General features: G+C 40.1%; 1 protein-coding gene across 1 annotated transcript in view; it reads left to right on the forward strand.

The window, feature by feature from the left end:
* The first annotated feature begins 210 nt into the window (after nt 1–210).
* COL1A2 (collagen type I alpha 2 chain) overlaps nt 211–15,392 on the forward strand; it is a 39,831-nt gene continuing 24,649 nt past the window's right edge. The window contains exons 1-15 of the mRNA XM_058831529.1: nt 211–464; nt 2,924–2,934; nt 3,559–3,576; nt 4,261–4,296; nt 5,894–5,977; nt 7,248–7,304; nt 9,424–9,468; nt 9,565–9,618; nt 9,914–9,967; nt 10,345–10,398; nt 10,898–10,951; nt 11,210–11,263; nt 12,999–13,043; nt 13,249–13,302; nt 13,409–13,453. Of these exons, the coding sequence (XP_058687512.1) occupies nt 395–464; nt 2,924–2,934; nt 3,559–3,576; nt 4,261–4,296; nt 5,894–5,977; nt 7,248–7,304; nt 9,424–9,468; nt 9,565–9,618; nt 9,914–9,967; nt 10,345–10,398; nt 10,898–10,951; nt 11,210–11,263; nt 12,999–13,043; nt 13,249–13,302; nt 13,409–13,453 (735 nt within the window). The 5' untranslated portion in view covers nt 211–394. The remainder of the gene's footprint in view (nt 465–2,923; nt 2,935–3,558; nt 3,577–4,260; nt 4,297–5,893; nt 5,978–7,247; nt 7,305–9,423; nt 9,469–9,564; nt 9,619–9,913; nt 9,968–10,344; nt 10,399–10,897; nt 10,952–11,209; nt 11,264–12,998; nt 13,044–13,248; nt 13,303–13,408; nt 13,454–15,392) is intronic.

Genomic DNA, 15,392 nt, shown 5'->3' on the forward strand with positions numbered 1-15,392 from the left:
GACGGCTGAGAGGAAAAAAAAAAAAAAAAAAAAAAAAAAAGGAAGAAAAGGAAAAAAAAAATACGAGACGACGAGTCAGATTTTCCTTCCGAAAGCCTCAGTGTCCACGTCCTCAAAGCATGGAACCAATTTAGAGTCGCCGCCCCCCCGCCGCTGCCGCTGCCAGGGCTGCCGGGGAGGGCTGGAGACACGGGGCACGTGATGGCCTGGGCGGTGCCGGGACCCTCCTGCGGTATAAGTACGGCGGAGCGGGGCTGGGTTAATTTAGCGTCCCTGGCAGCAGGTTTCTGCTAAGGTTGGAGTTACTCCTCGAGACTGTATGCCTGCGTCCCACAGGCGATAGCTAACCAACCGACTCGGCACCACAAGGAGTCTGCATGTCTTGCAACTAGACATGCTCAGCTTTGTGGATACACGGATTTGGTTGCTGCTCGCAGTAACTTCATACCTAGCAACAGGCCAACGTAAGTGCTTTCCGCTTGTTTGTGGCAGGGGTGGTGGCAGGGGTGGCTGTCCGGCTCTGCGCTCTGTGCTTTGTCCCGACGCCCGCCCCACGCACGGCAGTCTGCGGGGAGTTGCCTCTTCCCGAGTGATAGAGACCAGCTCATAAACTGCCACCTCCGTCCCAGATCAGACTCTAAATTCTTTCCTTCCCTCAGAAAAAAAAAAAAAAAAATGGCAAATGGCCAACGAGTACCCCCTCTACGAAAAAAAAAAAAAAAGAAAAAAAGAAAAAGAAAAAGAGAGAAAAAGGGACAACCCACAGACGGGCTCGTACCTGGAGGAGAACGCAAAGCCTCACCTTCACAGATACAGATGCAGGCTGGGAGGAGAGTGCTTGCGGCGAGCGGAAGAGGCCAGGCCGCATTTTTGTGAGACGTGGGGCGCGCTCCCCGAGGCAGGCAGGGAACCGGGCGAGCGGGACAGCGGCGGCTCATCCATCCACCCCTTCGCTCCCGGCCGGGGCTCCGAGCGGGCAGAGAGCCGGGGGAGCGGGACAGCGGCGGCTCATGCATCCATCCATCCGTCCATCCATCCCTTCGCTCCCGGCCGGGGCTCCGAGCGGGGCCGGCTCCGCGCGCGGGGCGCCCCCTGCGGGCCGCTCGGGGCGGGCTCGGAGCCGGGGGCTCCGGCTGGGGGGCACGGTGCGGGGCGGGAGGAGGCAGGCCGGGAGGAACAGTGCTCCGCTCTAGGGGGAAAAGGGAGTGCGGCTCCCCGAGGGCGCAGCGCAGCGCTCCGCCTCTCGTTGGATGAGGATGTTGTGCTCCCTCGTCGCAGTCAGCGAAGCGCGCACACACACACACACACCCCGCACACTGAGATGGGACGGAGTCGCGCCCCGGCACTCGGCTGGGGGCGAAGCGGAGCCCTCTTGCAGGGCAGCGCCCTGTGAAGGGCCCCCCGAGCCCCTGGCCACGGTGGCTTTGACCCGGGCTTTGGCCGCGTTCCAGGGCGGAGGAGGGAGGGAGCAGCCGTGCGCTGCCCGCTCCTGGCGCCGGGAGCCCCCGGGGTGATGTCCCCCCGGGGTGATGTTCCCCCGGGGTGATGTTCCCCCGGGGTGATGTCCCCCCGGGGTGATGTCCCCCCGGGGTGATGTCCCCCTGGGGTGACGTCCCCCCGGGGTGACGTCCCCCTGGGGTGATGTCCCCCCGGGGTGATATCCCCCCGGGGTGATATCCCCCCGGGGTGATATCCCCCCGGGGTGATGTGCCCCTGGGGTGATGTGCCCCTGGGGTGATGTCCCCCTGGGGTGATGTCCCCCGGAGTGATGTCCCCCGGAGTGATGTCCCCCGGGATGATGTCCCCCGGGATGATGTCCCCCGGAGTGATGTCCCCCGGAATGATGCTCCCCGGAAGGTGCTCCGGGTCGCCCTGGGCGGGGTGAGGGGCAGCGGCGGGGCGGTTCTGGACGGGCATTCTGGGGACACGTCCCCGGTGACGGGAGGCAGCTGCGCCTTCGCAATGCAGACGGAGAGGTTCGCGTAGGGGTCCCCGAGCTGAGCACCCCGCGCTTCCCGCAGGGAGTTTGGGTAGGCGCCGCTCTCACCGCCACCTGCGGGCAGCAATGGCTTTAGTTTTGTGTTGGGTGAGCGCAGGCGGTGTGTGTACTGCCGCGCAATTCCAGTGCTTTCAGCATTTCAGCACTCTTACCTTAGTCTGGTCTGCACGAATCATCATTTGGTGTGGTCATACACTGCCAAAGTGACACGTTGTGGAAAAACATCCAACAACCTTTAGTTAGTGGTAATGTTGCTTGAAATTACAAGTCTCAGAAAATTTGTTTCTCCAGCTAATGAAAAAAGCACATACACTTAGCAGTGCATAACGTTCAGAGATAGTTATTTGCAATTTGGTGTTTAATAGCTTCAAACTCTTCCGTGTTACACAGTTGTACAGGAAAATGTGGAAATAGGGATGTTTAGCTGGAATCTTTCCCCATAAAAGTGGGATTGGGCCATTTATCTGAAAATTTCAGATTACTCCTACAGTTTAGTATCTTCATATGTTTCAGTCTGCCTGAGTTTATTAATCTTTTGCATGAACACATACGTGGAAATACATAAGTGTGGGAGGTTTTCAATGGAGGTATGTTGAAGCATATTTCGAGCAGGTTTATAGATGGTATCTGTCCTTTTACTGTATCAGCCATATTACTTGTCTTGATTTAATTAGCAAGTCCATTTTGAATTTGAAATACATGGCAATTTCTCCCATGAGTCTTTCCAGTCTAAGATAATCATCTTAACAGTAAGAAATTACATTAGGAAAATGTTTATTGCATTAAGGAAATCAACAAAATTGCATTTCAAATTAAAAGCAGCAAATATAATTCTGAATTGAAAGCAAGTTTAAAATGTAAGACTTGTAAAATATTTGAATCCCTGCCCTAATTATCTCTTTTTTCTTTCCCTTCTCTTTGCAGATGTGAGTGAGGTCAGTATAATTTTTTTATCTAAAACGTAACACTCCAATTAACAGGCTAGGCTACTCTTCCTGTGGCAGTATTATCTTCTAACATTCATTCCCAAGATGGTCATGGAAAAGTGGTGATCAAATCCTGAAGGCACTGCCTGGAAAGGTACCCACCCCAATTTCACAAGTGGGACGGCCTTTTTGAGAGACTGCCTTCATAGGTGTAGAGACCATGAGGAGAAAGTAAAGGAGCAGTGCTGTTTGAACATTGTTCCTGGCAGTTTGGATTTGAGATGACTCTACTTTAAAGCAAATTTTACACTCTACATTTCTTGCACATTAGGATTATGAAAGAGCTCAGGTGTGACTTCTTTTTTTTTAATTCTAATACTTTAGATTGCTTTATTATAGCTGTAGAATTGTCAGTCTTCAGCACATTTTAATATAGTTACATTCATTTTTGCAATATATAACCTCCTAGCCTTCAAAGTAATTTTAAGTCATAGGGGATAGTTAAATATATTGGACTGAGAAAAGGTAGAGTTATGTAAGAAAACATGTCTAAGTTTATGCATTATTTTAGTTTAAAATACTGGCAGAAATTGTAACTCATTTTTTGAAATTCTCTTCCTTATTTTTTTCCAGGCACCTGCAGGGCGCAAGGTAAGCATTTTCATTTTTCTTATGTGAAGATGAAGATGTGTCTGGTAGTCTTCAGCAGATTAATATTTTGTTGACTATTGGATGAAAGGAAAATTGACTACATTGCTTATTTTCAGTGTTCTCTGGAAATACCAGTAGCGCTGAGATGAATAGGTAGGAAAAAAGGAAGGAATGATCAATGCAGCATTTTAACACCAGGGTAAATTCAAGTACTGAATTAAAGGTGCTTTACCTGTGAGCAGAACTAAGCCTACCAAAACCTAAATGGCATCAAAGCATCATTCTTATTTAAACAGAGCTCTTCTATAAAGATTTATGTGGATTGAATAGTGCAACAATATCCATACAGGTCTAAAAGACTAAGTTGATTCTATATTATTTTTAAAAGTCACTACTGTTGTATTAGAATTAGTTATTCAGTAGAAACAAACCCAAACTTATCAAGTACTTCTGTGGTCTGTGCAATGACACTTTTAATTCACGCAACAGTGGCAGTGGCTAATCTATTTCCAGTACATTATTGTGGACAAAAATACACTGACTGTGAAAAATAGCTGTTGGACCTCTATGTGCAGCCTTCTTTTCCTTTTTAATGTGCACTAATTATTCTTAATATATCTGTTTCCCTGTATTGTCCTGGAAAATTTCCAGAGTAACTCACTGAGTGTTGTTTTCTTCCGGCAGGGCCCTAGAGGCGACAAAGGGCCTCAGGGAGAAAGGGTAAGGAATTTGATTGACATTTACTTGTGATCTTTGAACAGTAGTTGTTGGAAGACCAGTAGGAAAAAACTAAGTTTAAGCATTGCTGTGGGATTAAATGATTGTACCTGTAAAAGCTTGCATGTATAATTTCCAATTATGTTCAGTCTGCCTGAGCAGATGTGGTTGAGATCATAGGGCAGCCTAGCTCTTCAAGTGGTGATTTGAAAAATGTTTTTCCATCTGCTCACAGTGGAAATAATGCATAGAAGTGCAGAGGGAAAAGTTGACATGCAAAAATGTAATCTTTGAATAATACAGTATATGGGTAAGCTCTCTACATAAAACCTGAATAGAATAAGCCAGTTTTGAAGATTATTCATTATTTGTGCCTCCAACTATGTTTTGGAAAAGCTCTTTTCTTGGCAGCTGGGAATTTGTTATCTTCTGCTAGTCAAAGTGGGTGTTATACTGCTGAAGGCTCTACCGTAAAAGTAACCGTAAATAAGGATAGTTGAATAATTTAATTGTAATGTTCATTCATATCACTCGTGTCTGCTATTCTGGTTTGCTTCTGCATCATTGCTGCTTTTTGGAAAGTGGTAGTCTGAACTTCACTACTTATCTGGGTTGTGTGTAGCTATGTGTCTTTTTTTATATCATATGAAAATGCAAATGCCAAAGTACTATAAGGGAACTCTTAAAGATTTCTGAGATCATAGTGTGCTGACAAATGTAATGGAAACTATTAGGAAGATTATATAAGTGTGGTCAGTTAGATATTTACTTTAGGCTGCCACTAATTAAATTGGTTTAATGAAATGCTTTTAACAAAGCTTTCTTTGTTCTGAAGGCAACAAGCCTAATTCTGCTCCTTTAGAAACCCATTTATTATGGATTTCATTAAGTACTGGGTCCAAAAATCTCGACAAATTAAGTACCTCACATCAATTGCCATGATGCCAAAACTGGACCAGCTTTGTGTACTGAGGATAAAAGAATGTAGGGACAAATGTTACTGGAGTGAACAGAGGTAATTTCAACCTGTTGTAAAAGAAGTTCTGAGAGTGGTAGCAGACAGATGGTATCAAAAATCTGTAGAAGAGCACTGCTAAATTTTAATTGGATTAATGATTATACCAGCAAATTATCTATACCAATTAAAATCTGGTGTTGAACTTATTATGGATCCATGGTAAGTCATATCAGTAGGGCTGACCTTCTCTAGTCCTCAGCTGGTCAAATTTTAGGCTCTCACTAACAGGGTCTGCCAGGCTGTGTGGGTCCACATGGGTCACTTGAGGTTTGTAGGTCCAAAGTTTGTCACTTAAGATAAAACTTCCCAATTTGGCCATTATGCTTTGGTAGCATAAATCCAATATTGCCCCCATAAATGTTCTCAAATATGAAGCTCCAGTACGTATCTGATACAAGGTATGGAAAGGTAACATAAAACAGGCTAGTTCCTCAAGTTAAGCATTTATTGAAAGGATTTATTGAAATATATAGCAGTGCTGTAGGGTGTTCTGTGGGTGCCTGGTTGTTAATGAAGTTACCACATCAGAGATTTCTTCAGGCACTTCTAATTCTCACTGTATAATTCTTTTTTTACCTCTAGGGTCCACCAGGTCCACCAGGCAGAGATGGTGAAGATGGCCTACCAGGTCCTCCAGGGCCCCCTGGTCCTCCAGGTCTTGGCGGAGTAAGGCATCCAAACTTTCTATTACCAGAACTCATAAGCTGTGCTTTGTGACCAAGATTAAATTCCTATCTGCTGGAAAACAGTGTTGTTGAGCTGAAGAGTGGAAAAAACATTAGAAAATTGATAGAAAAAGATAAGAAATTGATGGTTCCAGTTCTAATGAAACCCTCCTTGGGGTGTATATATTCTGTGGAAAATTTGGATTCTGTATTCAGCAGGGATTTAGGAAGAAGAGCAAATCAACCCTGTTATTTAGCAACAAACTTACACAGTGATAATGTGATAATGTTAAGTAGATGGGGAAAAAAAGCCTTTGTGGCTGGATTCAAGAGACAGCAACTGTATTGGAATAAGTGAAAAAGATGACTTCTTAAGCTAAAAATCAATTGAAAGTGTATAGAATTTTAGAGTATTGTCTTTTAGAAATTTTTATTTTTATTTGTATTCATGCTGCAGAACTGTAAATGGGCTGCAGTTTCTGCACCAGTGTCCATCATGTATTCTCTGCAGAATGCTGAATTTAACTCTTGGCTTGTCATTAGCTTGCATAGGGAACATGAAGGCAGTGTTGTATTGATCAAGTTTAGTCAGTCCTTCTGCATGGAAGAATACTCTTTTGACTTCAGTGTGAATAGCAATACTTTATTTTGCTAGCTGCAAATATCAAACTGCTTTCATTATTTTTTTTTTTTCATTTTAATATGTCAATGAAACAAGCAAGAGAAAGGGTTTGATTGTGTTGTGGAGAATCTTTTTCTATTTCAATAAAATATCAAAAATCCATTGCAGTGTTTCTGAGGCTGCATGCTCCTCAGATGTTTCTGAAACTGAAGGGCCCACCTTATGCAATAGCTACTCAAGGCTGTCACATGAATTTTACTTATGCATATTTTTTTCACTGCTTTGTTTGACTTCCCGCATTGGAAATTAGGCAGAATAATTTGAGAGTTTCAAGAAAATTTTCAATTTTAAATGAGCACTGAATTTACATTCCTAATTTTCAGTTCACACTATTGGATGCCTCTCTATAACTTCTGCAGAGATATTTAGGTTTGAAAAGGCCTTCCCAGTAAAATCAAGTCTTTTTGGAAACAAGTGCATAGAAATGTATTTATAATAGGGCTATATTTACTGAGTTATATGTATGCTGCTTTAAAAAACCCCATAGCAAGTATAACAAATCAGATGATATTTAGATACAGAATGTTGATTAAAAATACTTTTTAAAGTTACGTTTTTGTTTTGATTTCAACCTTTTTGTTATCTACAGAACTTCGCTGCTCAATATGATCCATCTAAAGCAGCAGATTTTGGCCCAGGACCTATGGTAAGTATATGACATTGCACTTGATAACTCACATGAATGTGTTTAGGATTTTCCTTTAATTCAGCTGCATTAATGAAAAAAAGTGTGTTAAAATTAGTAGTTTGATCATATATTGACTCAGACTAGAAACTGATCCTTTAATATAGAATGATGATGTGTTTTAAGTGGTCTGAGGACTTGAAGTATGGTCTTGGATTTGCATATTTATCTTAAATACAGCATTGCTGTGTCTTGTGATTTAACTCTGTTGACTACACTTTTATGAGTCAATGAATCTCATAATCTGATGTTAGAAAACACATGTACTTTGATATAGTATTGCTTTATCCATATTGAGACAGAAGATTGTGTTTTAGGAATGAGATTAATTGTAAAGCTGCTCTCTAAAACAGATACAGGCCTAAAAAGTAACTCAGCATCTTGGCTCCAGGTGGTGATGATTTTTCCTCCATGGCTGTACAACTCTTTTGATATCCTTGGATTGTACAGGTTTTTAGGAAATTGGCTGCTGCATTTGATTCTCAACATCTGAACATTAGTACTTGGTACTGTGAGGCTGTTCTGAGCAGGACTCTTTATAACTCACTGTATACTATGTACAAATGGAATTTAAGCGGTCTCATTGCCACTCCATATGAGTTTCTAACCCCTCCTTATGTTAGCAAACATTTTCAGTGTACGCAGATAGCAGAATTTGGGTTAAATTCACCACACACACTGATGTCACAGACAGTGCATCAGATGGGTGAGCAGAAGGATGAAGGATGGCCAGGATTATTTTGGGTCAAGTGCTTGTGTCCACTTCCAAAATCACTCTAATATTAAATGGATTTTGAGAAATACTTTGGCATCCATTTAGTTATGAAATATAGGAAAATATGGGTACCTTTAATCAAGTTCTGCTCTCAGTGTCTGATGATTAATCAGAAAACATAGATGAGGATTTATTTGAGGTGTCACCATTTCTGTTTTCAATGGAAACCATTTCAGTTTTTGAATCAGTTAGGTTTATTTGACAGTAACAGCAGTAAAATTTACCTATTGTGAGGAAGATTTTAAGTTTCACAAATAATATGTAAAAGATCGGGAAGTGAAAAGTAGTTATAGAATATTATTTGCTAAGAAATTCACAGGGTTTATGCAGCAGATATGATTCAGATTGTCTAGGAACTGTTATTTTTCCTAGAATTACTGTGTATTTTCATATCCACAACATCGCTTTAACTTCCATGAGTAAATTCCTGTAATTAATGTGCATTTATTCCTCAATGAAAAGTTTTCAGTCTTATGGGAAAGCTACATAAACCACTGAAAAGCTGGCGTATGATTTTAATCTTGTAATGAGAAAATCTAAAAGACTTTCCTAGAAAGCTTTAAAATCAATTTAAAACATAATTATTTCTGTTGAAGCTTCTCCTAAATAATTTGTTTGGAGTGTAGAAGTCCAAGTTAAAATTTCAGTTTGCAATTATTTGCTTGCTTAGTAAACCTTAAAGTAACTGTTAAGAGAGAGCACAAATCTATGGAAATTTCCTTTTTAGGAGTGCTTTTCTCACCCTGTGTTTTCAAGATGTATATAAATTGTAAATAATGTCAAGGAGTATATTAGTGATCTAATTTTCAAGTGATATGAAGAGAATTTAATCAACACCAGAAAACAATTAAATATTTAAATAGAAGTAGATAATTATTGGAAATAGTTGTATACACAATATGTATAAGAGCCTTTCATAATGCATTACAGCCCTCATCTTTAAACTCTGGATTTTTCTGCACAGGAAGAGTAGAGGGAAGAATTCAAAAGAAGAATGAACTAGTTCAATTTCTAACAATCCAGAATAGATTAAGAAGATGAATCATAAAGTTCACAGCCATGATGGTACATTTCTAATCATCCCACTGGATTCTGTGTTGGTTCATTGCCATTAGAAGATGTTTGCACTTGGACTGCCTGTACAAATTCATGCAGACCTCTTAACTTCCTCTAATTTGATTTGAACGCTGCACAGTGGAAACCGTGATGCTAACAAATATTTTAGGAATGCTCAGAATTGGTGTTACAGATGAGTTTATATAATTGTGATGTTCTTAAAAAGATCTTGTGATTTTTCTTCCCTAGGGTTTAATGGGACCCAGAGGCCCACCTGGAGCATCTGGACCCCCTGTGAGTACAGTCTTCTCTCTCCTGCTGACATTGACATACCAGTAAAGTTACAAATTATCTTGTTTGGAAACCAATAATATCTCCCTCATTTTCTAGGGTCCTCCCGGTTTCCAAGGTCTTCCTGGTGAGCCTGGTGAACCTGGTCAAACAGTAAGTACAGATCACATACAGACACTGCTAGCATTAGGAACAGCACACCAAAGCTAGCTTGTAAGGTTTAGGACCATTTCTCCTGTCCATATGCACTTCTCTGAATGTTTGGATACTCCTGCTTGATCATGTTACAGAAACAGAGCTGAACACTCAGATTCAAGCTCTCTCCACTTGGAATCATAAAGTGCAAAGTCAGTTAAGCTCCAGCTATGCCCCAGCTCAAGTCAGAAAACAGTGGGAAGACATATATGAAGAGTGATGCCTCAGGTAATTCTCAGTCTATTTTTAACAGGGTCCCCAGGGTCCTCGTGGTCCCCCTGGTCCTCCAGGAAAGGCTGGTGAAGACGTAAGTGGTTATTAAATGTTTCTCTTCTCTTTTGGGGTGGTGATTCAACTCTAACAACCACAGAATTGTTAAACTTAGCATTCTATTGGCTGTATGTTTTACATTGTTAAATAAATAAACGCCTGAAATAATTATTTTATGGTACAAGAGATGCAGTATGCTGGAAATGTACAGAAAATTGGGTAAATTCCAAACCACTCCAAATACATTATTTAGCTTCCTGAACACAGGGGAAAGAAAACTTAAAAGTTAAGAATCTCCCTTATTTATGGACAAAGAGAAGCCTTGCCAATGTGTTTTCTTTTTTCTTGGTGGTTTGTGTTGCTATTTTTTAAAAGAAGCTTTCCTTCTTAGTGCATCTTTATTGCATTTTTTAGGGTCACCCTGGCAAACCTGGAAGACCTGGTGAGAGGGGTGTTGCTGGTCCTCAGGTGTGTAGTGATCCACTGGATACAATACAAACCAGTTCACTAATCAGTTAAACCTAACAACCTTTCTGAATTTCACCACATTAACAGTCTAGTAATAATCCTTATAGAGATAAATACAATTTCCGCCCTTACTTGCAGGGATATAATATAGTTACATTTGTATTTTGTTTCCCTACTCTATTCCCACTAAAGCTAGTAATGAGTAACTGAAGTGGCAGAGTGAGGAGTTACACAAGGTAAGCTGTCACCTTGACATAGAAAGTTAAAAAACCTGTGCTGTCACATGATAATGCATGAAATTTCTGAGATTCAGAACTGTAAAAATCAGGTTGATTACTGTAAGTCTTGAAACAGGTTAGGATCTGGATTCTGTTCCTTACTTGAATGATAATGACCCAAATCTACTTGTTGATTTTACTGAAAGATTTATTCATCATCTTTCCTTTTAACTGCCCTGTGTAATATGAGAGACAATCATTCATTCACTGTGTGTTTTTAGGGTGCTCGTGGTTTCCCTGGAACTCCTGGTCTGCCTGGCTTTAAGGGAATTAGGGTGAGTACATACATACTTTTCCTTGAATATTTAAGGCTGACATCACTGCAGCATACTGAAAACCCTTAGAAACCCTCTGAAAGTGAAGAGTGCATGAACCTCTTTGAAGTTTTTAGTATCACCTGATATGAAAGACTAACCAGAAGATAATATTAGGAAATAATTTTGCGTGGGAGGAAGGTTTTATAAGACTAAGAATTTGCATATAGCCATTTGAGAGAAAATATGTTTCAATATTTATTTTTCTACTCTATATAGGGACACAATGGTCTGGACGGTCAAAAGGGACAACCTGGTACTCCTGGTAACAAGGTAAAGACAAAATCTGAAAACATAGGATGCATTTGTAGCTCTTCCTAGCAAAAGACATGTGAAGTCCCATCCAATCAGTCTTCCATGTTTCCATTAAACATTGCCCAGCTGCAGTAATCTAGAAGTCAGTGGATCCATGTAGAACAAATACATGCATCTTGTAATGAGAAAACATTCCTGGGGCCTTAGTCTTGAGCCCTCAATCAAGTTGTAAGCAAGGTAGTGCTTCCAGTGAATAAAGGCTGCAGAATTGGGCTCTTGATGATTGACTATTCAGCAGTGCTTCAGACTGCTTTTGCTATCTCTGCTCTTTGGATTGTATTCTACATTTGGGTAGGCTTTTCTAAAGCATTCTAAAATGACATCTCATTTTTCTACAAAACTCAAAACACAAATGTGTGAGAAATGTGTTCAGTGTAAAGCTTCCTGCTAAAGAACTGGATAGATGCAGTGCTTTTCTGAGTTAAGGATATTTGATCCTCACAGTCTTTTTTCTTGTTACCATCTTCATATTAGTGCACATTTGAACACTAGCCTTAAAAAAAAAACCTTAAAAATGTATTCTGAAATACAGTCTAGAAACATCTATGGCAAACTCCTTGTCTTTTAGTTTTTTCTTCTCCCATTCAAATCCAGTGCCTAATATCAGTGTTCTTGAAAAATTTACTGTTGCATCATTGTGTTACTGGAAATCCTGACTGATTCTCAGGAGATTTGTATTCACAGGCTTCTAATATAACAATGAAAAAGTCAAATACTAATTATCCATCTTTCTTGTTTCTAAGAGCTTAGCACTACTTGGTTGTAGGGTTTTTAATTGTAACATAGCGTTCTTCAATACCACTGCAAGTTGTTAACCTTCAGAAAAAGTTTACATGGCAAAGTCTGCCCAGTGAATGGAGATTTAAAGCAGATAAAGCACATAAGTAAAGGATGGAACAGTCACTAGTAAGAGTGCTAGAAAACACCAGCATATTAAATCAAGGTTGTTCATTATATAACTGTGCTGAAAGCAGCAATGAAGATAAAAACTTTTTGTCTTTGCAACATTTAAGACTAGGTGCATTCAGGTATATTCAGGATACAAGTGCTCTAAGACGAATCTTGTCACTGTAGGTCAGCCTAGGCCTGTTGAGAAGGCTGTTGAGACTACAGTCCTGAAGGGAGAGGAGCCATGTATTATTAATGGCTGTTACTCAAATACTCAATATTATTGGTCTTAAGTTAAAAATACCTTTTTAAGGTAATAATAATACCTTTATATTAAGGTATTTAAGGCAGATACTTATTTTAAGCCATTTGAGAGGACTTTGTCAACTTATATTAAGGCAAAAATAGCATTGTTCTGCTTCTGTTCTAGCTAAAAAACAGCTGCTGATTGATCTGGATTTGTAGTTCACTATCCAGATCCAATCTCTTAAATGTGTACTACAGAGTAAATGTCAGCATAAAGAAAGGGGGTAAGGAAAGGTGAGCAAGTGGCACAACTTTCTCTGGCCCTCCCCTTCTAAACGGATTCCATCTGGCTGTGTTCCAGTGTATGCAGGGACAACTGCAGTCTCTGCACCCTCAGCTCTTAATGTGCTGTTATTGAATGGTGTGATGCAGAAACATGTGTTATAAAATTCTACAGAAGACAGTGGGATCCAGTAGCTGAAAATCTCTCTCATAGTATTTGACTATCTGTCTAAAGCATCCTTAAGTAACTTAAGCCTCCAAACTTTCTTCTTCATAGGGAGAGCCTGGTGCCCCTGGTGAAAATGGTACCCCAGGACAGCCTGTAAGTATTCACTGCTGCTGTGGGAAATTATAATCTTAAAGATTTCAATCAACCAGCATTTTCTTCAATATTGTCATTATTGACACTCCAGATACCCAGATAATATAATAATAATATGTAATATGACTTAGCAGAGGAAAAAAATCTCTATATATCTATGTTCAATGAAGAGATATAAATAAGTTCATTTAATTTTTCTTTCAAGGGTGCTCGTGGTCTCCCTGGTGAGAGAGGAAGAGTAGGTGCCCCTGGACCAGCTGTAAGTGGCTTCCCATGTGTCTGTTGTCATGAACCAGCCACATACTGTGGCTTCTTCTGATATTCAGTTCTCTTTTCAAACTATTTATCATGTTCTCTCCTCACAGGGTGCTCGTGGAAGTGATGGCAGCGCTGGCCCCACTGGACCTGCTGTAAGTTTCAGTCTTGCTTTTTGACAGCCTGGTTCCATTAGGCTTTGTGCTTCTCTTCCTGTTTTTAGAGGATTTCTTGGGCTTTTAAGAAGTTGATTGTCTTGATGTGTTTGACATAGTTCTTTGTTGCTTATTAGACCATCCCAAAGAGAATTTGTGAAACATAAATCTTTTGCAGACTGTATCATGAGAGCCTCGGGATTTATATTAAACACATCCATAGCGAAGGAACCAAATGTTCTCTTGTTTGCACTGGTGATTTAATGAGAAGGTTTTCCAGCATGTCTCACTGGGAAATACTCACTGCACAGAATTCTCACTTCCAGCAGTCTAACAGAATAATTCTCATCCCAAAGCTAAAGAGACTTTCTACTTTTTGACAGATACATACCATGCACATGTTACAGATGGTTATATACATCCTGTAAATTATATATGCAAAACAGGATATATATGCTTTGTACCTGCAGCACTGTCCTATCAGCCTAACAGGCACTAACCTTTTTCATTCACCACTGATACCTGAGATGTGAACTAGTGTGAAAGGCCAGCAAGATCCAACTCTTCTGACCTGACTGGTAAACAATAACTATTCTAATAAAAGCTAATCCAATGCAGATTTTCCCTTTTTAAAAGGAGTTAGCGTTGCCATAATTTACCCCTGACTTCAGTAAACCTCATTTATCTCAGTCACACAAATATGAGTGCAAAGATATAGTTTTGAAACTGTAAAATCTGGAATACACAAGAACAATAGTAATAACAGTTAATAGGTTTTTTTCTTCCTGCCTTCACAAACTGAGTCTATGGTGAAGTTGTACTTGGTTCTGTTTTGCCAAAGTTGATTTTAATACCCGTTGTTACTTCAGGTACCTGTTGTGCTTTAACAGAGCATGTGAGCATGGCTGTGAATTTCTCTTAAGCTCTTCCATGGAAAGTATTTAAAAAATCTGTGATTGGGCAGTTAAATTGCAGGCAAATAAAAATTTTACAGCTAAGATCTTATGTAGGAGAACCAAAACATTTTAACTGAGGACATTTTGAATGAAGGCAGTTGAGTTGCTGTAGGAAAAATATTTTGAAGCTGACAATTGCATAGGTTGTTATTCACAAGGGGCACAGTGCTCCATTATGTCCCGGTGTCTGTCCCAGGATGAAGTTATTTGTCACATACTTAGGTCATGATGCCTTAATATTCTGCAAAACATTTGTTAACACTCATTTTTTAAAACTAAAACAGGAAAAAAAGTTTTATCCTTTCCACTTGAAATTTAAAATGTAAAAAAGTCATTGCAGTGAAAATTCTGGAAGTTTATGCTTTCAAACATATCCTAAAGGGCATTTGGTCTTTTTTTTTTGATTATACAAAACTAGTGACAATTCCAGGTACTCCCACTATAACTCAGTAGGTTATAGAACATCTGAAGCCAATTCCTCTTTGTCATACCAGCTGACACATTTTATACCTTGGATTTGTGAAGCAGTTTTATTATAAATATTTCTAATTGGAAGATCTTAGCTAACAAAAAAGTAGATATTGATGCAGAATATCAATTAATGAGTTGGATTTTTAATTAATAATTGAAGAAAAACTATCCCTTTGTATGCATTAAAAAATTAAGGCTGTGAATCCACCAGTGTATCTTTTCTTGTTGTGCCTGGTATGTTAGAACTTTTTCCCAGTATAATTATAAATCTCACAGCAATAGGTGAACTTTGTAGAATCAGTCATCTTGCCTTGCAGAAGCCTGCCTCTGCTCATCCTTTGTTCTTTCTCAGGTGTTTGGCCTCAAGGCAGGGTTTTACCAATTCTTGCTTAATTTGTACTGCATATGTTCTTTAAGCATTGACCTGGCTCTTTACTGTTTGTAGTGAACCAAATCTGTCAGTTTGGAACTGCAAACTGCTGAGGTGGTAATGTGTGGAATAAGTTAATGTG

Source organism: Poecile atricapillus, chromosome 2 (assembly GCF_030490865.1).
Source record: "Poecile atricapillus isolate bPoeAtr1 chromosome 2, bPoeAtr1.hap1, whole genome shotgun sequence".
NCBI classification, from domain to species: Eukaryota; Metazoa; Chordata; class Aves; order Passeriformes; family Paridae; genus Poecile; species Poecile atricapillus.